Source organism: Piliocolobus tephrosceles, chromosome 2 (genome assembly GCF_002776525.5).
Source record: "Piliocolobus tephrosceles isolate RC106 chromosome 2, ASM277652v3, whole genome shotgun sequence".
In the NCBI taxonomy this organism is placed as follows: Eukaryota; Metazoa; Chordata; class Mammalia; order Primates; family Cercopithecidae; genus Piliocolobus; species Piliocolobus tephrosceles.
The window spans coordinates 57,942,988-57,969,517 of NC_045435.1; the positions used below are offsets into that span (position 1 = coordinate 57,942,988).

The 26,530-nt window shown below is 36.6% G+C and overlaps 2 protein-coding genes across 7 annotated transcripts in view; one reads left to right on the top strand and one right to left on the bottom strand.

Annotated features, from left to right (window-relative positions):
- The window catches only part of CRBN (cereblon), a 29,737-nt gene extending 16,751 nt beyond the window's left edge, over window positions 1–12,986 (top strand). The window contains exons 6-11 of the mRNA XM_023218592.1: window positions 6,806–6,868; window positions 8,306–8,390; window positions 9,054–9,169; window positions 9,629–9,693; window positions 10,529–10,660; window positions 12,025–12,986. Coding sequence (XP_023074360.1) covers window positions 6,806–6,868; window positions 8,306–8,390; window positions 9,054–9,169; window positions 9,629–9,693; window positions 10,529–10,660; window positions 12,025–12,205 — 642 coding nt within the window. The 3' untranslated portion in view covers window positions 12,206–12,986. The remainder of the gene's footprint in view (window positions 1–6,805; window positions 6,869–8,305; window positions 8,391–9,053; window positions 9,170–9,628; window positions 9,694–10,528; window positions 10,661–12,024) is intronic.
- The window catches only part of TRNT1 (tRNA nucleotidyl transferase 1), a 53,251-nt gene continuing 36,402 nt past the window's right edge, over window positions 9,682–26,530 (bottom strand). For 4 of the 6 annotated variants that reach the window (XM_023218594.3, XM_023218595.2, XM_023218593.1 and 1 more), the window contains 6 exons: window positions 25,701–25,894; window positions 22,472–22,610; window positions 18,448–18,574; window positions 16,533–16,726; window positions 15,455–15,708; window positions 13,976–15,256 (listed from right to left, as the gene is read on the bottom strand). In XM_023218594.3, the coding sequence (XP_023074362.1) occupies window positions 15,008–15,256; window positions 15,455–15,708; window positions 16,533–16,726; window positions 18,448–18,574; window positions 22,472–22,610; window positions 25,701–25,894 (1,157 nt within the window). In that variant the 3' untranslated portion in view covers window positions 13,976–15,007. Of the gene's footprint in view, window positions 10,707–13,975; window positions 15,257–15,454; window positions 15,709–16,532; window positions 16,727–18,447; window positions 18,575–22,471; window positions 22,611–25,700; window positions 25,895–26,530 lie in introns of those variants that run through there. The other 2 variants (XR_002732987.1, XM_023218596.1) reach the window with 2 other exon arrangements.

The following is a 26,530-nucleotide window of genomic DNA, read 5'->3' on the forward strand; positions in this document are numbered from 1 at the left end:
TCATTCCTTTCTTCATAGAGCTTGCTTGTATCTGACTTGTCCATCCCACCATAATCTGAAGCACAGCATATATGTGTTCTGTCTCCATGTCTGAGTAGTAGTTAAAATGGTCAGAGTTGGGAGATGCTTACGTAACTGTAAGCTCACTCAAGCTAATAAGGTTGGCACACACTTTTCCTGCAGAAAAGGAACTTAAAGGATCCAGGATTGTAGTCTTCCTGAGACGTATTCAGTTAACCTTGAAACGGCACACAGCATTTGCCATGGAAACCTAAACATCCCAAATGACATGAAATAAAATTATTTAAACTTCTGGAAGCATTCCTGTGTTATCTACCATTCTGACAAGGAAGCATTAGAGAATATTCAGCACGTGTCTCTCATGAGTAAGGAGTTAGGCCAGTGTAATTAGGAAACACTTTCAAAACCCATTCCATCTAGAGACTTTTCTTGTTCTGGAATTCGAGCTCTGAAACTGTTTGCTGCTTTTCCCATCACAGTGCCTTTCTCTATTCACTGGTTTACTGTAGGGCGATTTGAGAATCCCCCTACAGTAAAAATCCCCCTCAAAAAAAAGAAGAAATTTTGTTTAAACCTGTTTGGAGTATGACTTAAATGTTTCTAAGTATATTCCCTGCTTGCCCAGACCACTTGCTTATTCATATATCAAGGCTTACTGTGTTAATCAGAAAAGAGTTGAGTATGAAATGTTAAGTCAAATGAGAAACAAATAGATATTAAGAAAGTAATTGGTGCTCATTTTTCTGGCCTCTGCTGAACTTAGCCATGGTTGTTCCTGTTTATGGCGTAGAGCAGGGAGGAACTGAGCACGAATTTGGAAGGGCAGGGGCCTCACACATAATCTCTCAGATTAGTGTTTAAATCTCCTAATTTTCTTTATCTAGATATAGATGTTCTTACTCTTTCTTATACAGAAGGATACATACCTTTTTATTAACAGTGTATCTTACAGGAGATTCTTTTGTATTAGTTTATAGAGCATTGCTCATTCTTAAAGCTGCACAGAATTGTTTTGTATGGATACACTGTATAACCAGTCCCATATTGATGATAGATCTGTACTAAATAACATGTACAAATGATCTTTTATATAGGTAAATATTTATGATACCTTTTGAAGAGTGAGGTTGTTGGCTTACAGGGTAAATGCATTTATAATTCTGTCAGTTTTAAAAATAATTTTGAGGCCAGGCACGGTGGCTACGCCTGTAATCCCAGCACTTTGGGAGGCCGAGGCGGGTGGATCATAAGGTCAGGAGTTCAAGACCAGCCTGGCCAAAATGGTGAAACCCCATGTCTACTAAATATACAAAAATTAGCTGGGCATGGTGGTGGGCGCCTGTAATCCCAGCTACTCAGGAGGCTGAAGCAGGACAATCACTTGAACTTTGGAGGTGGAGGTTGTGGTGAGCCAATATTGTGCTACTGCACTCCAGCCTGGGTGACAGGGTAAGACTCCATCTCAAATAACAATAATAATAATAATAATAATATAATAATAATAATAATAATAACGATGATGATGATGAGTTGTTTTCAAAATACTTAAGGTGTTTGTACTTATTTTAATTATCATTGTTTCATCATGGCCTCACAGGCAATGTAGTATCAAACCTGATGTTTGCTGATCTGATAAGTGAAATATATTACATTGAAGGTTCAATTTGAATTTCTGAGAGCAAGGGTAAGCATTTTTTTGTAAGAGCAGTTTGTGTTTCCTTTCTATAAAGTATTTGCCCATTTTTCTGCTGGCTTGTTGATTTCTTGGAGTTCTTTGTAAGCTTTATAGTCTCTGTAATCAATGAGTTCCAAACATTTTTACTAGTTTGTCTTTCGTCTTTTAACTTTGTTTTTGGTGTGCTCTGTCATACAGAACTATTTTTTTTTTTTTTTGGTGTTGTTCTTATATAGTTTAATTTTTAATGCTTCTATATTCTAAATCATAGCCAAAAATGACATTCCCATGCAAAGGAATGTCTCATGTTTTCTTATATACTTACTGTGGTTTCATTGCTTTTCCGTGGAAAGCTCTGATCCTTGTATAGTTGATCCTGGTATAAATTCCACTTTACTTTTTTCCAGATGGCTCCGTGTTGTCCTACTACCACTTTTTGAATAGTCTATATTTTCCCCCATTGATTTGAGATCCCACCGTTGTCACAGACCAAATTCATGTTTATTTTACTTTTCTTCTCTTTTGCACCTTTAGTGGGACGCTAGCTTACCATGGGGCTGGATTATGTAACAGTGCTTGTCTTTAGACAGATACAAGGTTCAATTCATTCCTTTCTTCATAGAGCTTGCTTGTATCTGACTTGTCCATCCCACCATAATCTGAAGCACAGCATATATGTGTTCTGTCTCCATGTCTCCATGTTGTGTGCCATTATCATATTGTTGTAAATGTTGGCACTTTATAATCTGTGTAAATAAAAATAGGGCTGGTAAGCCCCTCACTGCTCTTTTGTCAAGCTTTTCAGTGACTACCATTGATGAACATGTCCTTGTAAACTTGAGAATCTGTTTGAACTTGTTCCAGGATAATAATAGTAAGAACAGTAACATTTATTGACTGTTTTTATATAAAGAAGAAAAGTCTTGAAATCTTAGGCTATGTATAGTCAGGTGCTTCCTCAGAAAGACTGGTCATTTCCCAGGCATATATATTGTATGTGCACTTGTGTATCTACCATTAGCGTATAAGCCTCAGGAGCAGGAAAAAGAGCTTATCATTCCATTCCAGTTCTTATTACCATGTAGGAATTTGGTTCATGAAAGGAAACAAAAACTGGTAACTTTTTAATTATTTGTATAAATTATTTCTGTCATTTACATTGCTGATTATAATAGGATTTAACACAGTAAGTGACCACTTTTTGTCACTATATAAAGGAAGTCAGCGGTAGTGATTTACTATTTATGTTTAGCTTTTCACATTACTCTTTCCATTTTCATTGCACTTCAAAGACTCACTTAAATGGAGTTTCACATTTTGTGAACATTCTACATTGTTGGGAGGCAAAGCTGAAGTCATAGTTATGAGGCTTAAAAATGGAGGACTGTGATAGATTACCTCCAGGTAACAGATTCATTTTAAGGGCTTTTATGCCTGCTTTCAGTAGTAAATCCTGTTCCCAGAGTGAATACTACTTTGCTGGAGAATCAGTCATTGGTCACTTTTAAGTGCCTAAACTTTTTGGCTAGTATTAAAATTTTCTTGAAGTACAACCATTTTATGACATCAATCATGGTGTTGATATATTTAAAGAATAACGATAAATTGCTAGAACTTACCATCCATTTTACCCAGATATAAGATAGGAGCCTTTCCTATTATGCCAGAAAGCTAAATGGGACTCTTAAATTTGAGGATGTTGAAATGTTTTAAATTTTGGCAGTTGCTCTGTAAAAGCTAGCTAATGTTTTCTGGTGTATGTCTCTTTAGTGTGTCTAACATACATCACAAATGTTAAGGATGTATTATGCATATTTGAATCTGTCAGGATGCTCCAGATAAAGAATTTTGGAGGTCTGTAGCTTGCTCATGGGCATGGTGGCAGAGTGAATGCCTGATCCAGTGCATTGCTCTTAATATGCTAGTGTGCCACATTTTATTCTCTGTATACTTGAAATTTATAATTATTTCAGATTCTTTTTCTTGACATGGGTGCCAAATGAAATTACACTTTTGTAGTACACTTTACTGTTTTTTTTGTATTATAAAAGTAACCATTCTGATATGTGACGTATATTTTAATAACTGAATGAGGAGTGTGTCAGTCAGCCAAACTGAAACTTTCAGTTGGGTCTTTGTCATTTTGTAATTCTAAGAATATATAAGTTAGTAAGCTTCTTCCCTCTAAAATATAAGCTCCACAGGGCAGTGAATTTTGTTGGTTTTTCTTTCATTCACTGGCATAGCCTGAATGTATAAAAATAGCCTGACACATGTGAGGCATTGTATTAGTCTGGTCTCACACTGCTAAAACATACCCAAGACTCGGTAATTTATAAAGAAAAGAGTTTTATTTGACTCACAGTTCAGCATAGCTAGGGAAGCCTTAGGAAACTTACCATCATGACAGAAGGGGAAGCAAACATGTTCTTCTTCACATGATGGCAGGAAGAAGTGCCAAGCAAAAGGGGAAAAACCCTCTTAATAAAACCATCAGATCTCGTGAGAACTCACATGTATCATGAGAGAAACATGGAGGTGCCTGTCCCCGTGATTCAATTACCTCCCACCGGATCCCTCCCACGACACATGGGGATCATGGGAACTACAATTCAAGATGAGATTTGGGTGGGGACATGGCCAAACCCTATCAGTCACTCACAGTATTTGTTGAATGAATGATGGTTAGAGTCTCAGACTCCCTGTATACAAATCCTAGCTCCTTCCTATTTACTGAGTCTGTAACCTTGGGCAAGTTATACCATCCCTGTGTGCCTGTTTCCTTACTTTAGAATGGAGGTAATAAACTACTAACCTTAGAATATTCTTATAAGAAATGTGAAGTTCTTGGCACAATACTGATGGTTGCCATTGCTGTTCCGGAAGATTCAGAGCTACTTGATGTGCTCTTAGTAGTATTTTTTTAAATTCTGTAACTGGACTGTGACAATAATCTTACCATTAGATATTTAGTCTTAAAAGTGAAGGACAACTTATTGGAGATTACCTGAAGGGTCTCATAGTCTGACTCCTCAGGCTTTAACCACTACCAGAGCACACAGTAGGAGGCCATCTCAAATCACCTTTGGCAGGGGTCCCCAAATCCTGGCCCACAGACCAGCACTGGTCTGTGGCCTGTTAGGAACCGGGCCACACAGCGGGTGGTGAGTGGTGAACAAGCAAGTGAAGCCAAGCTCCACCTCTTATCGTATCAGTGGCAGCAGAGTCTTACAGGAGCACAAACCCTATTGTGAACCGCGCATGTGATGGATCTAGATTGCATGCTCCTTATGAGAATCTAATGATGAATGTAATGCACTTGAATCATTCCAAAACCATCCTCCACCCCATCTTTGGAAAAATTGTTTTCCACGAGACTGGCCCCTGGTGCCAAAAAGGTTGGGGATGGTTGATCTTTGCATAGTCTCAAATATGAGGATTATATTAAGCCAGAAATGTTTCTTATTAAGGAATCCTTTGTTTTGAGCTGTAGGTCGTGTTTTAGAACAAGCCTGTCCTCTTCCATGTTGCAACTCCTAAAATATTTGAAAACAAGTATGTCCACTTGAGAGACAGCTCTGAACTGAACATCCCTGGTAATAAGACATTCCCTTTGATAATGAAAGTTCCCATATTTGAACAGCATGGAATAGAATAACATTGTCTTTCAGATTCTAGTCTTCTATTAAAACCAGTTACTTTTGCACCAAACTAACATAGCTAGAACAGGATTGGGGTGGTGGGGAAGTAGAGGGTGTAGCACATCATACAGTTGCGTAGCACAATTCCAGCTATCAGCTCAGTCCCAAGTCCCTTTTATGTGTGCTATGTTCCCACGTTTCCTGCAGATCTTACTCCTGCACTTGCAAGATCAAATGACTAGGTATGAAACATATGTAGGGTAAGTATTCGGCATAGGAAAACATACCTAGGTCATTTGATCTTGCAGGTGCAGGAGTAGGGTCTTTACTTGTTTTGTTAAGTGTTACCTGGATTTTCTTGTTCTGGTCTGTTAAAAGTGCCTTTTGATCTACCTTATTCCTTTTCTCTCACTTTCATGTGTCATGTCACATGTCAATTAACATTTTATTTACAGTGAAATTACAAAGATTTGTACATATGTAGGTTTTGTTTTGAGAAAATATGTGATAATTCTTTATATTCTGCTATACCTTGTTTTTGATCACTTGCAGAGTATTCCTTGGTATAAACATATTCTAACGTATTTCACTCTATTTTTGATTGATGTTTAGGTTGTTTCCAATTTGTTGCTATTAGCACTGCTGCAATGCATCCCTTCAGTAATATTTTTGTGTCCTATAGACCATTTGCTTCTCTTTCAAAAATTGTGTGGTTATTTTTGCAGTTATTTTTCCAAACGAACTTTAAATTATACTTATAAATTTCATTCTCACTTGGTATTGCACTGAGTATGTAATTTGAGGACTGACATCTTAACAATATTGAGTCTCCCCCTCAAATACTGAAATTCTACAGAAATTAAGTACAATTCACATTTTTATATGGACTTAGGCATGGTTCTGTTTGGATTTCAGTTACAATTGGAGGTGATACATAATCGGTTTTCCCTTTCTTTGAGTTTTATGAAATGAGGAACTTCATCATGAAGTCTCAAGTGTATAAATATTTTATCCTTCTTGGGATTCTGTCACTTCTTATGTTTGCCCTTATAGTGATTCAGCTGGTTCTCATTTAAAGTTTTTACACAAAAACAGTTTGGATTATATTTTGAGGTTTTCACTTCAGATACTGGACAAGTAAAGGTTACTAGTATAAAGGCAACTAACATGGTCATAATAGAAGTATGGTGTTTACTCTTCACATTTATCTTCCCAAAGTTGTCTTCAGCATTGAAATTTTAATGTTTGACCTTTTTAAATAGGAATTAAGATTCTAGTTACACTATATGTTTGAAGGATATAGAAGCATGATTTCACACTTCATAGTCATGTTATGGGATTATCTACAAAATTTTTTATCTTTTTAAAATTAGATGGTCTCCTAGGCCAAAATCATTTAGATGTTGCTTTTCCAGTATTAGAATCTTTATTCTGTGGTGTTTTAAGTGCCTTTTTGTTTTGTTTTCAGAGAAAGTTTCATTGTGCAAATCTAACTTCATGGCCTCGCTGGCTATATTCCTTATATGATGCTGTAAGTAACTTACCTTAAATTTACTTTATATATGATAGGCCATGTCATAACTAAGGGTCAGTAAAAAACAAAGATTTAGTTTTTCCAGTTTCTAGTGCCTTATAACTTAAGAACAAGATATCCTAAGAGTGGTGGCTAACACCTGTAATCCCAGCACTTTGGGAGGCCAAGGCAGATGGATTGCTTGAAGCCAGGCATTCAAGAACAGCCTGGGCATCATGGTGAAACCCCATCTCTACAAATACAAAAATTAGCCGGGTGTGGTGGCATGCGGCTATAGTCCCAGCTGCTTGGGAGGCAGAGGTGGAAGGATTGATTGAGCCTGGGAGGTCAAGGCTGCAGTGAGCTGAGATTGTGTCACTGTACTCCAGCCTGGACAACAGAGCAAAGACTCTGTCTCAAAGAAAAAAGTATCATAAGACTTTTTTAGACTTTTACTAAGCACGTGAAATTTTGTTGGGTTGGGTGATAGTTACATTTAAAACATGAAAGCATCCATCTATAACAGTTTTGGTTTTTCTCTAAACAAGTACATTAACTTACATCTCTTGATCATTAGTCTATTAAGTAATGCATCCATGAGGGGTTTTGCTCCTTAAAATTTTAACACTAGGCATTGCCACATTTTGCAAAACTAAGTAAGGGACAGTGCTGAAATGGTTTAAAAAATCTGGATTTCAGATCAGAGACTGACTTCAGAGTCTGATGTCTGTCATTTACTCTGGGCCTGGAGCAAATTACTTCTCCAAGGACCTGTAAAATGGATATAATGGTAGCTATTGTAGTTGGTGTGCATAGTGGGCATTCAATAAATGCTAGCCATTTCCCTTAATGAATCACTGCCCACTAATCTGGAGTCCTGGGAAAACTCAGCAGCATGCACAATACTAAAGGAAACTGCAGTTGATCTCTGCTCTTTAGCAGCTTTTAAACAATTACAAAGACACAATATATGAGTGTTTTTGCCTATGTTTTGCATATGCTTGTGAAAATTATGTAGTAAACAGGTGCCAAGTAAGGTATGTAGATAGCAAGTGCTAGTGCAATTTATAGGTGCCATAATATGGACCAAGTCAGAAATGGCCTAATAGAAGGCAGAAGAGAGGCCAGTTCCAAGCAGGGGCATAGAACAGAGCAATCCGCAAGGGAGTTGGGAGCACATACCGCTGGGATAAGACAGTGAGTGACAAAAGGCTGGAAGGCAGACTTAATGCTGGGCAAAGGAGCTGGAGCTTGATCATTGCTGCATAAGAAAATGGAGGCATTTAAACTGGAACTGAGATGGGACTGAGTGATTACTTAAATTGCTGCCAATATGTTTTAAGAGTTGAAAAGCTTAATAGTAGATTTTAATAGGTCCATGAACTTGATTATTATACCTTTATTTTACCTTTATGCCTTTATTTTAAACAAGATTAAACCTTTATTTTAAACAAGGAAACCTTAATGGACAGAATCAAGAAACAGCTACGTGAATGGGATGAAAATCTAAAAGATGATTCTCTTCCTTCAAATCCAATAGGTATGAAGTTAGTTTCCTGCCTGGGGCCTGGGATGTCTTGCTGTAAAAAAATAGCTTTCTAATGGATGAAATCATATATTTTAGGGTTTTTTTTTTTTTAAGACTGATTAAAACATTTTAATTCTGAAAAGCATAACTTCTTTGAGCAGCTGAAAAAAAAATGAGTATTTCAAAATTAATTGCAATAAAATCCGTATATTCTGTGAACACTCCAATTTCAGACAGTTTCAGACAAATTGCAGGAAGTCGCTATCATCCAAAAACACTTCCTGAGTGTGAGGATTCCTTTCTGTGTTCTTTAAGGTGCCTTTAAAACAAGTGACTCTAGTTCCAGGACTTGCCTTAATTACATAAACTCTCTTCATCTGTTTATAAGGTATAGTTATTTTTCTAGTCTCTTGGGAAATAACTTGTAACATGGATTTGAGTTCACATTTAACGTAAAAGGATTTTACCAAAACAAGTATAGGAAAAGAAGTTAAATTTAGAGCTTCTGAAAAGTATGTGTTTGACAACTGGTATATTTTCATATTGTTTATACATGTATGAAATGTGTAACCTTATAGAGAAGGATTTATTTCAAAAGGACATTATCTGATTTGTGAGTTATCTGATGCTTGTCTGACTCTTTAAGTTTAAAACTTGAAAAACCATGTCTTGAAGATTTTTCTTACAGAGTAGCTGCTTGTCTTCCTATTGATGATGTATTGAGAATTCAGCTCCTTAAAATTGGCAGTGCTATCCAACGACTTCGCTGTGAATTAGACATTATGAATAAAGTGAGTAAAGTGAATATGTTTTTGATAACCATGTTTTATTCAGGTTGGAGAACTAGGATGCTCTGTTGGGTCCAGTGGAGCTATATATAAGTCCAGTAATGTAGTCATGCAATTCAGATTTCAGTTGGGATCTTACAGATAAACTCAAATTGTTTTGTGTTTGTCAAATATGAGTACATTTATCAACTAAGTGAAAAATACTTGATTTCTACATGGAAATATCCAAGGTTATATATCACTATTCCTTTACCCTAGAGAAGGTCATTTAGTTTTATGCAAATATGTGGCAGATCTCAGTTTCAGTGATTTTCTTGCTCCATCTTTAAGTGTTTTTGAATGTTTGGAAGGAAAATGTGGTATTCAGAGAGGGCAGTATCTTTATAAGTTTCTTGATCTATGTGATTACATGATAAAATGAATGCCAGTTTTTCCCACCAATTTTTCTCTCAAATTTTTTAGTGTACTTCCCTTTGCTGTAAACAATGTCAAGAAACAGAAATAACAACCAAAAATGAAATATTCAGGTAAGGTCTTTATTACATTTTTAATATACTTGCCTTATCAGAATTATAATCAAGACTGTATTTCTGTTTTCCATATACTTTCCTCTAATATCTAAAAGTTACAAACACTTAGCAAATGAAATATAGGGAATTAGCTCACTTTTGGTAAGACCATCTTCCAGATTGAGTACTCAGATCAACCAACAATGCATGTCAGGGATTATTCACGGGTAATGAGCATGGTAAAGTAAAACAACTGAGCAATTCTTTTCCCCCTAATTCTATATATTAGACTGTCTTAGAAATCTACATAATATATTGTCTTCAATTAGGCCCTAACATAGATGCCTCAGAAATTACATTTCAGTCATCAGTTTTGCCATATAGGGCCAAAGTAGGACATGCTTCTGAATACTGATGCTCTAACAGTGTTTGAAAATCATTTTATGACAAATTCATCAGAGTTATAAATCAAGAAGGTAAGGAAATTGCTTTCTGCAAAATAATCAACTGCCCTAAAATGACCGCACAGGACCTTGTCATTGCACTTATACTCTCAGACTCCTTTAGAAGCATTTGAATTTTATATTCTTTACAATGTCTGTCTTGAGAATTTTAAAAACCAGTACGATTTCCTTTGGGTCATCACAGAAAACACTTAGACAAAATAGGCCTGTCTGCCAGCTGCACCCCCACCCCATTTTCATACTAAGATCCTGGTATTATGTAAAACTGAAAGATTAAAAACTATATAGCTCATACCTCATTTCTTGGTGAACTTCAGGAAAATTCTAAGCATTTAATAGAATTAGACTTCTCATTTTGACTTGTCCTCCATGTTGATTCTTTGTTTTAGTTTATCCTTATGTGGGCCGATGGCAGCTTATGTGAATCCTCATGGATATGTGCATGAGACACTTACTGTGTATAAGGCTTGCAACTTGAATCTGATAGGCCGGCCTTCTACGGAACACAGCTGGTTTCCTGGGTAATGATATGGTGGTGGTTGCTTTTTTTTTTTTTCTTTTTTTACCCTAATTGGGCAGAAAAATCCAGAGTCCTAAGCAGAGTTGCTACAGTCTTTATAATAAAAAGTAGACAAATGAGTAATTTTACACAAAAATTAGCCGGGTGTGGGGGCAGGGGTCTGTACTCCCAGCTACTTGGGAGGCTGAGGCACAAGAATTGCTTGAACCTGGGAGGCAGAGTGTTGTAGTGAGCCAAGATTGAGCCACTGCACTCCAGCCTAGCGACAGAGTGAGAATCTGTCTCAAAAAAAAAAAAAAGTGGTTTTATTTAAATGTCCTTCATGCCACAAATAGCTAGAAACATCTGTTGCACTTTTTGTATCTTTTATATAGCATCATTGAATGAAAAGTTAAGAAAAGGTTGACAACTGCAGTTGTCCTCAAATTACTGTATCCAGTTAAATCCAAAATTGTTTTTTTCTGTCACATAATTCTGAAAATCAGCTGTTTTATGACCCAGTAGAACTTTATATCTGGACCGTATTCTGTAGTAATGTAAAACTGGAGAATGTTTACAAAGCAGTGATAGACTAAGAAGGTGCAGAACCCATTGAATCCTGCTTTTCTTCTGGTTTGCCTTTTGTTGTTGTTGGCTTCAGCTTAATGATTCTCAAAAACCTGTTCCCTTCCTTCAGCCGTACTATCTTCAACTATCTTCAGTTTTCAAAGAGGGATGCTAAGAAGGGATTACATGCTACTCTGGAGTTAGGACCATGTCGCTTGGATTGCCCTATCTTATTTGGCACCCTATGTGAGGACTAAAACTAGAATACATTTGTTATTATATTGTTACTATAAATAGTAAATGTGGCATACTATACCTAGGGAAAAAAAATAACAGTTGCAATTATGTGGTTTATCTTAAAAACACAATGCCATGGTTTGTATTTCTGGTTGCATTATCTGACAATCATTCTTATTTTAGAATAGTAGTTTTCAAATATTTTTTGAGACGTGTCCTTCCTGGCCCATCCAGTTTAACTCAGAAGTGCCTATTTCTGCAGGTGGTTGCTGTTTTCTAACTTGACTGCAATACAACACAAGTTAGAATGTGGTGGCAACCAGCACTTTGTATAAAGAAATTTCTAAGATTACTCTTTATTTCTATGCAGAAGAATGTGAACATGGCTTAAGAGCATAAAAGTCATATATTACAACATTATATATAACAGACGGATGTATTACCATAGGATGTATCTAAATTAGAAAATGTTTTTAGGTTTCAGGGAACTGTATGGATCAAATCTCAACTTAGAATATCTCCTTAATCCTTAGAATTTGCCTCTAAGGTCTGTCTTCATGATATCTTTCCTTAATTTCTTAGGTACGCCTGGACTGTTGCCCAGTGTAAGATCTGTGCAAGCCATATTGGATGGAAGTTTACGGCCACCAAAAAAGACATGTCACCTCAAAAATTTTGGGGCTTAACGCGATCTGCTCTGTTGCCCACGATCCCAGACACCGAAGATGAAATAAGTCCAGACAAAGTAATACTTTGCTTGTAAACAGATGTGGTAGAGATAAAGTTATCTAACAAATTGGTTATATTCTAAAATCAGATCTGCTTTGGAAATTATTGCGTCTGATACATACATAAGTAAACACAACATTACTTGGAGGGTTGCAGTTTCTAAGTATACTTTTGGAGAGCATGAACAGCAGTCTAGAATACTAGAAACATCTACTTGGGTAGCTTGGTACCATTATCCTGTGGAATCTGATATGTCTGGCAGCATGTCATAGATGGGACATGAAGACATGTTTGGAAATGAGATTATTTCCTGAGTAAAAAAAATCTTAAATTCCTACAATGTGAAACGAATTATTTGATCCTGACGTATGGGACAGCATATCTGTACCAGTGCTCTAAATGACAAAAGCTAGGGTGACAAGTACATGTTCCTTTTTGAAAGAAGCAAGGCAATGTATATTATTCTAAAAGGGCTTTGTTCCTTTCCATTTTCTTTCTTTAGCTTCTCTGAGATACTGATTTGTAAATTTTGGAAATTAGTTAAAATATGCAGTTTTTTGAGCCCACGAATAGTTGTCATTTCCTTTATGTGCCTGTTAGTAAAACATAGTATTGTGTATTTGCTCAGTATTTGGACTGTAAGCCCATTTATACTGTTCCATACAAAAGCTATTTTTCAAAAATTAATTTGAACCAAAACTACTATTATAGGGAAAAGATGCCAAAACATGTCCCCTCACACAGGCTACACATGATACTGTATTTTGTTCAATGTAAATTGAAGAAAATCTGTAAGTAAACCTTAAATGTGAAACAAAACAAATGTGAAACTAAACATGTTCTTTGTTCAAATAATATAAAATATCACTCAAAGTTCTAAAAAGACTGCTTATATTCAACGGTTTAGTGGGTCCTTTCACATTTGTGTAATCAGGTTAAATGTTTACTCAAACTAGATAGTATGAGGCCAAAATACATGCCTTGAGTGGAGTGAAATCAGTTGCGTATCACATTGCATATTTATTTATGTAAATAGAGTAAATGAAAATTCAAGAATGCTTCTATTCAGGATATGCCCCTGCCTTATTTTTTTCTAAGCTCTACTTTACTACTTTTTTTTTTTTGAGACTTGCTCTGTTGCCCAGGCTGGAGTGCAGTGGCATGATCTCGGCTCACTGCAACCTCTGCCTCCTGGGTTCAAGTGCTTCTCCTGCCTCAGCCTCCCGAGTAGCTGGGACTACAGGTGCCCACCACCATGCCCGGCTAATTTTTTGTTTTTAGTAGAGACGGGGTTTCACCGTGTTAGCCAGGATGCTCTCCATCTCCTGACCTCGTGATCCACCCGCCTCGGCCTCCCAAAGTGCTGGCATTACACGCATTGAGCCACCGCGCCTGGCCTACTACTTTTAATAATTTTGGGTTTATATTACTTCACTGGTTGTTCATAATAGTTCTTACACTGCACTAAAACTGACTCTAAGTGGATCCCAGGAAGTTCTTTTCAGTAGCATAGTACACCTCTGTAGGCTGAAATCTAAACCAGTTGCAATGAGTTACCTTTCCCCCTGAAAAGTTAGTTATAATTTCAGTATGTCCCATACTGTTTATTAGCAAATAAAATTTTCTGATCTGTAAAAACACACATATAATACTACTGAAAATGGTTTTACACATGACAAAACCCGACCTCTGATAGCTAACTCTGCATACTTTCTATACAGAAATGGTATGTATTATATGATTTTGGGTCTAAATCTTTATTTGGGCACTACTTAAATATTTCAAAGTATTATTTTATAATGCATTTAATTACTGACCTGGTGCAGTCATTTCTGAGGCTTTCTTGCATCATAGCCCCTGTGACACTTCCTCTTAGAAATATTATACTCTACAAAATTGTTTTATCAAGGTCCAAAATCACTATTTGCTCATAGAGCACAAAGATGTTATGACTGGCTACACAGAAAGGAAATAAATTATGAAATGTCAGTATAGCAGCTGAAATAAACAGTTTGTGTTGTACATTTTATTTACCTAATGAAAGCATTTAGGAGTCAAATCTTATATGTAATAATGTAAACCATATCCTTTTAATTAATAAAATAACATTTACTTTAAAGAGAGGCATATTACCACTGTATATGACACCTGACATACATTGTCAGATGCCACATAAACACATTTATCTTCCAATACCAATGTTGTATTAAAATAATAGGCTCAAGAGTAACCCTCAAGTTAATCCCATGACTGTCCCAAGCTCTGCAGCATAAAGAAATCATTGTGACAGGAAAATATCAACCACATACTAAAGCGTAGCTTGCTAGAACAAATCCTGTACGTATGAATGCCAGCAACTGGGGACACATTTAGTACTCATGTTTTATGCAAACTTGTCAGTTATTTCCTTTTTAAGCCCAAGTTTATTTTGGAATTCAGATAAGAACTGACACATCATAGATAGTCATTGTTCAAGGTAACCCAGTTATTTCAATTGCAAACAATAAACATTTTTTCTTCAAGACAGTTACTAGTTTTTAAGATCTTAGTACTACCCTATGCAAAAACAATTTTTTTAAAAAAGCCTGAACAGGTTAAGATAATAGCCAACTATGGAAACTATTCCAAAAGAACTGTACATTTCAATGATATAAATCAGATCAAGAAAGGTGGATCTCAGTTTAGCTCTTGAAATATATTTCACAAAATAAGACCCCTGTTGTTCTACAGAGGTCCCCTAAACTTTTATTATGGTGTAGTTTCTAAAACCTCATTAAGAGGGAGGGGAGAAAATTAGTCTTACCAGAAATGCTCTGCTTTTTAGTAGCCATCAGTTTTAGGTCTTCTTTATGTAACTCAGAAGTTCATCTTTTTCCATTTGGTAACCACTTTTTTTCCACTGTTCTCGCAACTGTTGTAATAGAGCCCCAATTTCTTTTCCTGAAGAAATGCCCACTTTTCTGATGTCATGGCCACTTACAGGAAATGGAGGAATGGACCACTGCTGCATTTCCTTTAGGAGACGGTGCTCTCCTTGGTACTTCAGTAGTTCACATACACGAGTAGTTGCATCAGGTTCCCTAGACTACATGTCAAAATCAAACATTTAGTTTCATCACACATGAAAACATACACTTACGATCTTATCCTAAAATTTAAATACTCAACATAAATTTTTTCCTTTAAGATAAGTAAAATTCACAGAATTGTAGATCTTAGTTTTGATAAATTATAAATTAGTGACAATACTTCATGTTTCTGACCAAGCCTAGTATATACTTACATCTATAATGAAGTCTTGATAGGGTTTCAATGGGTCTGAACTATCTGTTGCTTTAATTAAATCTTTCCTATTTTTAACTATAAATAAGCCAAGGTTTTTCTCTTCTTTTGCGATCTTCAACCTCAAATCCAATTTTGTGACATCATCTTGTACTTTGAATAATGAGGCCAAAAGAGTCATTGGCTTTGGTGAAAAACCTTCAACATTTTTACTGACTTTGTCAAATTCTTCTAGACTTGCATTAGGAGGTAAACCTGTAGGGATAAAAGCATTTTTCACCTGTTTTTAGTGGGGGAAAAAAAACCACTCATATCCTAAACCTTGCCACTGTTTTAGTATACAGAAATGCTTTGTCACTAGGATACATTATATAGGTTCAGTCTGATGTTCCAACTTACAGGCAAACCACTAATATATTATTGTTATTCTCTCCCCTCAAAACCTCTAAAATGTTGTTTCCATTAACAAGCTACATCAAGAGGTCCAGAGGTAGTGGTGATGGTGGTGTCAGACTCACAAGGCATACTCTTTCTAATCACAAATTCCTGACTTTCCACTGATACAACATCCACCCCCCATTCAATAATGTTACTGAAATTTGAAATAAAATACCCAAGCTTCCAGAAGTGTGATAAACCATATAATCCCACTGTTCTTTGTGAAAATGAATTACATTTACTGAACAATTTCTGTGTACAAGTTACTCTTCTAAAAGAGCTTTACATGTATTAACTCACTGAATCATTTAGCTTTTCTTTTAGACAGACGGTATATTACTTTTAAACCCCTTTTTTGGGTTAGAAACTAACCCAAGTTGCAAAGACTAGATAAGGGGCTGAGCTTCCTTCAAACCTAGATCTGACTCGAGACTACTCTACAAGCACCACAGGCTGTCTTTGAGCTGTTCCCTACTCACGACAAAACGTACCCACCCCATAACCCAAACTTTGTCTTATTTTAAAATACTCCATTTCTTCATCAAGAATTCAACCAAATAAGTCAAACATTTTTTCCTTATGAAATTTGAAACCAGATATTTCAGTGCCAAAAATTCAAATACTTTATAACTTGCTCTCACCTATATAAGGAGCCACATCAAGATCATAGATAAGGTGAATCAAATGATTTACATGGTTACCAACAAGAATTTTTTTCAGTTCCACCCAAATCCTCTCTCCTGATATTCCAGCCAAGCCTTTTGCATTTTCTGCAATTGCTTCCAAAGTCTCAGCATCGTGGTCACCAGGTTTGTCTACAATTCTCCCATAAAACCTACAAGACAAAATCTTCACAGGGTATTATCTCTATATTGGCATGTCACAAGAAAAATCTGTTTTTCATTTTTATTGATACTATCCCATACATCTACTTAATGAAAACAACATAGAATTAGTTAGGTCCAGAAGGGACCTTAGAAAGCAACTGGTCATTTCTCCACCTCCTCTTTCTTTTCCCAGATAAGAAAACCCTACGTCTAATAAAGTATAAGTAGCCTTTCTGAGGTTAGCAAGAACTAGAACCTCAAGGTCTCAACCTCACTTCCAAATCATTGACTTAAGACGTTCAGAATGGTCATCAAATGCAATTTCTGAATTGGCACTTGCAATAGATGACAAAAAATAGCATTCTTGTAAAGGGAGCAAACCAAAACAAGACTGCAGTGCCTTAACAGAGTAGTCTTAATTCCTCAAAACTTGCCTGTCTGTACACATTAATACTTTCAATGACAACCTTCAAATATGACTAATCTAGTTGCACACCCTGGAGTATATTTCATGGAATCTTGGCACTGGAAGCCCTAACGTACATGCGTTTTACCACTCATATCCTTAAAATTCTAATGAACACCCTCCATCAGTGGTCCAAAGTAATGCTAAATAAGTAAATTAATGCTAAATTTGGATTAGTAATCCAAATACAGCTAAATCTTAATCTATGTTCTATTATTTTTAGGAGAGACTACAGATACTCAAGTTTAAAGAAACTACATTTATTGACAAAATATCCATGATCTGTTATAGAATATTCTGAGAGCATTCCCAACCAGTGAAAAATGAATATTACTTGACATCAACTAGCCAATTCGGATAGTTTTTAAAAAAGGTTAGTGTGTGACATTTAAAAATCACTGCTACTCACAAAACTAATCGTGCATTTCATATTTACCAACTTTATCCAAGTTTTTCTCTTTTTTTTGAGATGCAGTCTTGCTGTCGCCCAGGCTGGAGTGCAGTGGCGCAATCTCGGCTCACTGCAAGCTCCGCCTCCCGGGTTCATGCCATTCTCCTGCGTCAGCCTCCCGAGTAACTGGGTATACAGGTGCCTGCCACCACGCCCGGCTAATTCTTTGTATTTTTAGTAGAGACTGGGTTTCACCGTGTTAGCCAGGATGGTCTCAATCTCCTGATCTCATGATCAACCTGCCTCAGCCTCCCAAAGTGCTGGGATTACAGGCGTGAGCCACCACACCTGGCCCATCCAAGTTTTGAGTATGTCTTTATACTTCGATATTTTTAATCATATAACAGGTATTTCTTTTCAGCAAAATCATTTTGTTGTGAACCATCACCCGATTTCCACGACCACCTAAAACCGTAAGCTGTATGAAGGCAAACACTTCCACTCATTCATTACCATGTTTAATACACCTAACACAGGGATTGACCTGTGGTAAGCATTCAAACATCTGTGTAACTAATGGATCAATGGAGGAAATATCAATCAAAAAGAAAAATGGGCATTTAAAAAAATGACTTAAACCAGAATTACAGGAAAGATCACATAAAGTATATGTGCATTCTGGGAATGAAAATACAATATGAAGTAGCTAAGTAATTTTCACTCATAAAGCATAGGATGCTAGGTCTCCACTGGAGACAGACATCGGGGATGTCACCATTTTGTACACTGACCTGCTGTGGGTTTCATATGACCAGTGTTATACTCTAGTGATTATATTAAAACTATCACTTTTTATTTTTTAAAATTCTTACCTGAAGTATCTTAAAATTCTAAGATAATCCTCTTGTATTCTCTGTTTAGCATGTCCAACAAATCTAACTTTCTTATTTTTTAAATCTTCATAACCATTAAAGTAGTCAAATAAAGTGCCATCAAAACCTATTCATTAGAAGAGAGAAAAATCACTGTTGGCAAATAAGAATTTGAAAACACAAGAAAATCAGCTAAACACTATCATAAACAGTAAAAATTCAGCAGGGTGAAGAGTTATTAAAACACATAGGTATTCATATATATCAGCTATCAAATGGAAGACAATAAAAGGCAGTCTTTTAGTCTGTTTAGTTGCATTTACAATTGCAACTAAAAAGGTAATTCAAGAATAACCTAAACAAGAAATATGCAAAATTTGTATGAGGTGGAGTGGAGCCAACAAGACATCAAACAAGCTAATTTTCACAATGTGGGAAAATAAACAATAGCCAAAATAAAATGGAAAAAATACATAACAGGATTAACAGAAGAAACGAAAATATTTCATAATCTTGGAATGGGGAAGATCTTTCAAACTCTACTTAGCAAGGAAACAGAAAACAAAACACAAAACAACAGGATTTTCAAAGAAATAATTGAATGACATAAAAAATCAAAAATGCCTGTATGGCAGAAACTACTGTCGCACAGAAAGTCATAAGTGACATTTTTGGAAAAATATACGTAAGCCCATATAAAAAAACATGGCTAATTTCCATAATATATAAAAATTATTCTAAATAAAAAGGCCACATAAATAGAAAAATAGGCTACATATAAAGGAAATATAGAAATCTCTTTAATAATGAAGATTTTCAACCTTAGTCATAAATCCATTTTTTGTTCTTTGAGGCGGATTCTCACTTTGTCACCCTGGCTGGAGTGCAGTTGGTGCAATCTCAGCTCACTGCAGCCTCCCAGGTTCAGGTGATTCTCCTGCTTCAGCCTCCCAAGTAGACCTGCCACTACACACAGCTGATTTTTGTATTTTTAGTAGAGACAAGGTTTTGGGATATGGGCCAGGCTGGTCTCGAACTCCTGACATCAAGTGATCCGCCTGCCTCAGCCTCCCAGGGTGCTAGGGTTACAGACATAAGCCACCATGCCCGGCCAGTAAATACACATTTTCGAGATAGCATTTTTCAGATCGGCAATGATGCAAACATTTGATAATAGTGTTAGCAAGGGTGTGGTAAAAACGGGCAGTCCTGTTCGTTATAGATCAGGAGACGTCACTACAGAGCCTTTAAAACTTTGTGAATTTTGAACCATGTTAATCTATTAGCCATTCACAAAAATGGTAATAAACAAATGTTCTCATATGTCGAACCAAAAAAGAAAAAGCGACATAAAATAATTTTATATATATGTACATAAAACCTTAAGTATTAATTAGTAGAGTGACCACTTCATACTGGTTTGCCTGAGACTTTCCTAGTTTTAAAGCTGAAAATCACACATCCGAGGAAATATTTCAAGCTCAGACAAACTAAGACAGTTGGTTACCATGGAAACTTAAGAAAAAGAAAAAGGAATTGAGAGCTGAAACACAGATACCATTCAGCTAACCAAATGGGGAGGTCAGTGATCCTATGAGATACTTCACTCTGTAGCATTACAGAAAAGAGGCACTGACAACTACTTATCAAAAATACCTCTTGGTTGTGTTTGAACTTGAATGCTCTTTGATTATCCGAAAAGCAACAGTATATTGGTAAGTTCACACTTTAATGCTTAACTCTTCCCAAGCTCTTAATAGTTTTATATGCATAGTAACTTTTAAAAGGGAACCATCTTGACGTATATGACAAATTTCGAAGGCTCCAGATTCAGAAAGACATTAAAGAAAATGAAGATAAAAAAATACATAAATAAACAGACAAAAATATGATAACAAAGTAGCAAATATGGTATATCCATCTCAGTGTTATTTCTCCTAATGAAGAGACTTGTAACTCTCCCTGGGGAACCTAAAGGCAAGATCAAAATTTGTAGGAAAAAAATCACAGGAATATGATGAAAGCAAAAATAAGGGTTTGGGAAGCAAAGTAACCAACCATAAATGCCAGAACTATGAATGCTTGATCCAATAAGGCTTGGAAAAAGCCAGGATAGAAAACTACACAAAGCTTAGTTAGTATCATATTGGTGTGTATTCTGTTTTGCTCTGAATATCATCCTTTTAAAATACAGTAAATAAAAATATGAAATACAGCTGAGTTGCAGGGAATAATGTAGTGGTTAAGAATGTGACCTCTGGAGTCACGCTGCCTGAGTTGGAATTCCGATCCTACACTTTACAAACTGTGCAACTTTGGGCAAGTTACCATCGGTTAAATAGCAGTATCTGCTTCGCAGGGTTGTCAGGAGATTGTATATAATGTGCTTAGAACAGTGCCTGGTACGTTATGAGGGTTCAGTAAATGTCAGAAAATGATAGTTCCAATAAGAACAGCTTTTATTTTATAAACTAGGACACTGAAAAAGAATGTTAGTTTCTTTCAGTATGCTTATGATAAGTCAGTTAGACAAGACTCTCTATATTGCACTACTTGGAGCAGTTTCTTCTATGAGTAAATATGAGAATAAATAAATACCTGGAGCTCTGACTACATTAATTGAGAGAAAACGCACCAATTGGGCTCTCTATGGTCATATATTGCCTAGACTTTGGAAACAAGCCAAAATAATGGTTCTCTGTGACTTAAACTAAGTTACTTAGTATCTCTCAGTCTCAAGTTTTTCTGAGAGTTTAATGAAATAAAGTATATGAGGTACCCAGTGTTGTACCTAGAACCCAGTAGGTACCCTAGAAATTGTATCTGCCATTACTGTAATCAGCAAGAGATCCCACCTTAGCTTATAAACTTCTTGCCCAACCATGCATGAAGCAAATCCTATTACTTCATCCTTTTACCATTATTGTTGCTACAAACTAGGTTATGAATAGCAGATGTTTCATCATTTTTTAATCCAAAATCTTAAACATAAAGGGCTTGTCTTAACTTTAAAGTACAACATATGATGCATCAGTAACGTATCAAAACACTAACCTAATTCATATCTACCCCCATATAATTCCCAGTGCTTTCATTAAACATAAAAGTTAAGCTGAAATAAATAGGTTTCATCTTACATACCGACTCTGATTATTGATGATTGCTAGAAAACAATGCTAAAAATGAATCTGAGGTTGTGTGTAGGCTCAGCAGTAAAAAAAGGTGCTGAAGTCATTCACCATTGTTTTCCAGGGAAGCAGAAGAGTGAATACACATGCATGAAAGGTAGTGCAAAGGAAAAAGAATGATCCTGGGTGTGTGTGTGTGGAGTGTGTACATGTACCGTGTGTGCATTTTCCTTCCCTGAAATGTTAATGTTGTTCAGATGCAGTTAAGAAGTTAGCACTGACTGAATGTGTACATGTGTCAGGCACTGTTCTAAGCATTTACAATTATTAACTCTTAAACCTCACAACAGCTGTACAAAGGAAGCCAATATTAATTAACGTTTTTGTTTTGTGGCTAGTGGGTGATGGAGTCAGAATTTCACCCCAGGGATTTTGGCTCCAGAGTCTGTTCCTTTTTTTTTTGAGACGGAGTCTCGCTCTGTCACCCAGGCTGGAGTGCAGTGGTGTGATCTCAGATCACTGCAAGCTCCACCTCCCAGGTTCATGCTATTCTCCTGCCTCAGCCTCCCGAGTAGCTGGCACTACAGGCTCCCGCCACCACGCCCGGCTAATTTTTTGTAGTTTTAGTAGAGACGGGGTTTCACCATGTTAACCAGGACAGTCTCAATCTCCTGACCTCATGATCTGCCCGCCTCAGCCTCCCAAAGTGCTGGGATTACAGGCGTTGAGCCACCGCACCTGGCCCAGAGTCTATTCTTTTACGCGATCTGCTAAACCATCTCTTAGAAGAAATTAACGCGAATTCTGAAGTTGAATAACGTTTCCAGAATGTAGGTTTTACTTGAAAAGAAGGCATTCTGATAGACTCAAAACATGGTTTTATCTGCAAGTATTACCTAAAAACATAGAATTTATAGTGAGATCTCTGCGTTCTGCATCTTTCTGCCAGTCAGTTGTAAATTCTACCTCAGCATGTCTTCCATCAGTGGTGACATCAATCCGTAGTGTAGTAATCTCAAAATTTTCTTCATGAAGCTGCAATTAAATACATGGGGTTTTTGTTGTCATTAAAATTAGGTTTCCATACTGCTGAATTGAAAAAAAACAAGTTTTTGTCTTTATAGAGATGGTACTATAAGCCCTGACAGTTACAGTCTTTTTCACATCAACTACCATATCTAAACATTGAAACAGAAAGATATCCACGTCATTCAAAAACAGATCCAAAGACTGATTTTTTTTTTTTAAATACCGATCATGATTAAAAAAGATGAGTTTAACACAAAAACATGTCACCTCTGCCAGGTGATGTGGAGAAACCCTCAAAAATGTTCTTCAATTTCAAATCAAGCTATTATCTGAAATACTTTTAATAGCTCCTGTTTGCAAAGAGGTGAATGTCAATTTATGAAACATATGCCACTGAGCAAAAGACTGATAAACAGAAAGTACAGTTAACAGATCCTGCAACTCCCTTACTGATAATTCCCAGGGAAATTAAAATAAAGGCCAGGGGTGGTGGCTCATGCCTGTAATCCCAGCATTTTGGAGGCCAAGGCAAGTGGATGACTTGAGCTCAGGAGTTCAAGACCAGCCTGCGCAAGATGGTGAAACCCCGTCTCTACCAAACATACCAAAAAAACCAGCCAGGTGTGGTGGTGCATGCCTGTGGTCCTAGCTACCTGGGAGGCTGAGGTGGGAGGATCGCTAGAGCCCGGGAGGCAGAGGCTGCAGTGAGCTGAGATCACACTGTGCACTCCAGCCTGTGTAACAGAGTGAGACCCTGTCTCAAAAGAGAAAGAAATAAATTAAAATAAAGAGTTACCTCTATCATAGGAAGACAGACTATCTCCAGCTGGGGAAGCTGTGTAACTTTGTGATAGGGTGGCATCTGTGCCAAGCCTTGAAAAAGCAGCAGGGTTTGTACATGCAGGTGTGGTAGGAAAATTTCAAATGAAGAAAAAAGATGACCAAAGGCATGGTGGAGAAAGAGGAATATATGTAAAAGAGAAAGTATATTTGACAGACAGCATTAATTAGCATTTAGGAGTAGAGAATAAAGTGTTTTATGTGCCAAAAGTTAAGAATGTCTTCATTTAGGAAGTGAAAGCCATTAATGAGCACCAGAAGTCTGTTGTAGATTTCTCTCAATTTCACACATACTCTTCTCTAGATACAAGCTACATCTATCTCTCACTATAGAATTCCAGAACTCAAGAATTTGAGGCACAAGTATCTCTGAAGGCAAAGAATAAGGTAAGGTTTGAAACAGGAAAACTGTCTGAAACTCATTTTAAGAAATAATCAGACCCACCTAGAATGAATCCCTTAACGAGGCCGAAACCAGGGATTGACCCTCTAGAAAGGTTGAACCAAAAATAATCAGAACTTGTTGCACCAGGCACAGATGCTCATGGGAATGAAGCATCATAATGAAAACAAAATTAAAGTGAAAATTAACATGACCCTCATCCCTTTCCCTACTTGGTTTCAAGATGCTAACAATCAGGCTCATTCTCTGGCATAATACTGGAGTATTCTTCTCTGATTTCTCCTAATGAAAACTCCTACTGAGACTTACACTGGGAGTCCCAACTGGCTGACACTTCCCATGCAAAACTACAATAAAGCCCTCAAGTATAGAGCATCACCCAAATATAAAGGCAGAGCCAAAGAATACCCACATTTAAAGAAAGCCAACATGAAAGAAAAAACTCAGAGGAAACAAAGACATTGCAAAATAACTATAGTAGATATCCTAAGAGAAAGAAAAGATCTTGTATCTGAAACATGAACGGGAAGCTTTCCAAGGAAATATACTAAGAAAGACCTCTTGAAATTCTACAAGACCACAGAACTTGCTAGTATCATACAATGACTGGGAGACGAAGTTAAGGCACTCTCATAGAAAGTAAAAGACAGGAGAATGTAAAATAAAGACAAAAGATAAAACTAGAAGGTCAGTCCCAGCAATCCAGCATCCAAATAATAGGAGTTTCCAAAGGAAAAAACATTTAACAAAAGGGATGAAATTATGAAAGAAACATAAGAAGACCCACTAAGTGCCCTGCACAATAAGTGAAAAATCCAAAACAAGTTATATCATCTTTAAATTAAAAACATTAGACATAAAAAGATCAGAAAGACTTCCAAAAGGCAATAGTGGCAATCAGGTTTTTAAACAAAAGAGAAAACTAAATGGAACTAGATTTAGTGGCAGTACTGGAAGCTAGAAAACAATACCTTTAAATTTCTGAGTAAAAATTATTCCCAGTCTAGAATTCTATAACCATAACTATCAAACCAGTGTGGAGGTAAAATAAAAACACTTTCAGATGTGTAAGGCTTCCTCAGGTATTGGATTATTAAAATGAGGGCTTAAGCCAAGAGAGAACAGCACATGGGACCCAGGAAACAGGAGATCTAACAAAATAGAGAGGCCAAGGAAATTCCTAAAAGTCCATATTGGAGCAGGAAGACAGCACCAGGTAAGATGTTTCTCAAAAACCCAACTGAAACTTGATGTAATGTGTTTAAATCTTTTGAGAGGAACTCTACAGCTCTGGCAGAGTGCAGGAATAAATTTGTGGTACATGGAAAGCTATGTAAAAGAAAAATGCTATTAACTGCAGGAAAATTAAAAACCATGCCAATAGAAGAAATGTAATACAATATACTCCACAATCTGGCTGTAAACAATACAGAGTCATAAACATGAACCCTGAATACTGACTTAACCAAAAATTATGATATAAATATACTAGGAAGATAGAAGTAGAATTATATGTGCTTGTTGTTGAGAAGGGTGTGGTAAGAAAGCTAAATCATCTTCCCTCATGGAAAGTCAATACATAACACATCTTAAAACTGAGATAGTAAAAACTAAAAAGTAAACACCGTAGTATACAAACACGTAGTCTAAAAAGGTCTTTTTAGAAATGGAGAAATAACATAAAAATTAAACATGACTGTAAGAACAGAGGACTGCAGGGTTTCAGACAGGGGTAGAAGAGACTGACTTTTTTTATTAGGCTTTTCGTTATTTGCTTTTAACTAGAGAAAATTATTAAGTTTTAAAAAATTACCAAAAAACCAATGTAATTAACTGTCAAACTTTTGACTCACCCTGGCAGTAATTGTTCCGTGCTTTTCTCCTTTGTTGTTTATCATCCGAATCCCAGCCGACTGAAACATCTCTTTCATTTGAGTAGGGGTAGCAGTAGTGGCAAAATCTACATCCTGAGGCTTTACTCCATTTAACAAATCCCTCACTGCTCCTCCTGCTATTCTTAATTCGTGATTCTCTTTGACAAATAATTCTGAGATAAGAGAAAAAAAGATTTTTATTTCCAAGTTCTTTATTTCAATGTGTTTAACCACAAAGTACGAGACTTTTCCATCTAGTTGGAACAGCAGAGATTCATTTAACTGAGGCTTTTCTTATGAAAAATGAGAACAAGGCCCAAAGAAGTAAACAGATTTGTCTTCAGGAGAGTGCCTCTGAGGACCAACGGGAAACAGGGAACTTGCAGAATTTTCCTTTGTTTATTCAGAAGATAATTCAGAATTCCACAATGCCTCAAAGTGATCAATATAAATTTGAAGTATTACTAAAGACGAAAGCAGGTCAGGCGCAGTGGCTCACACCTGTAATCCTGATACTTTGGAAGGCTGAGGCGAAAAGATCACTTGACCCCAGGAGCTCAAGATCAGCCTGGGCAAACAGCAAAAACTCTAACTCTACAAAAAAAAAAAAAAAAAAAATAGCCAGGTTCAATGGTGCACACCTGTAGTCCCAGCTACTTGGGAGGCTGAGGTGGGAGGATGGCTTGAGCCCTGGAGTTCAAGGCTGCGGTGAGCTACGATCATGCCACTGCACTCCAGCCTGGGTGACAGAGCAAGACCTTATCTCAAAAAAAAAAAAAAAAAAAGAAAGAAAAGAAAAAAGCAAATCA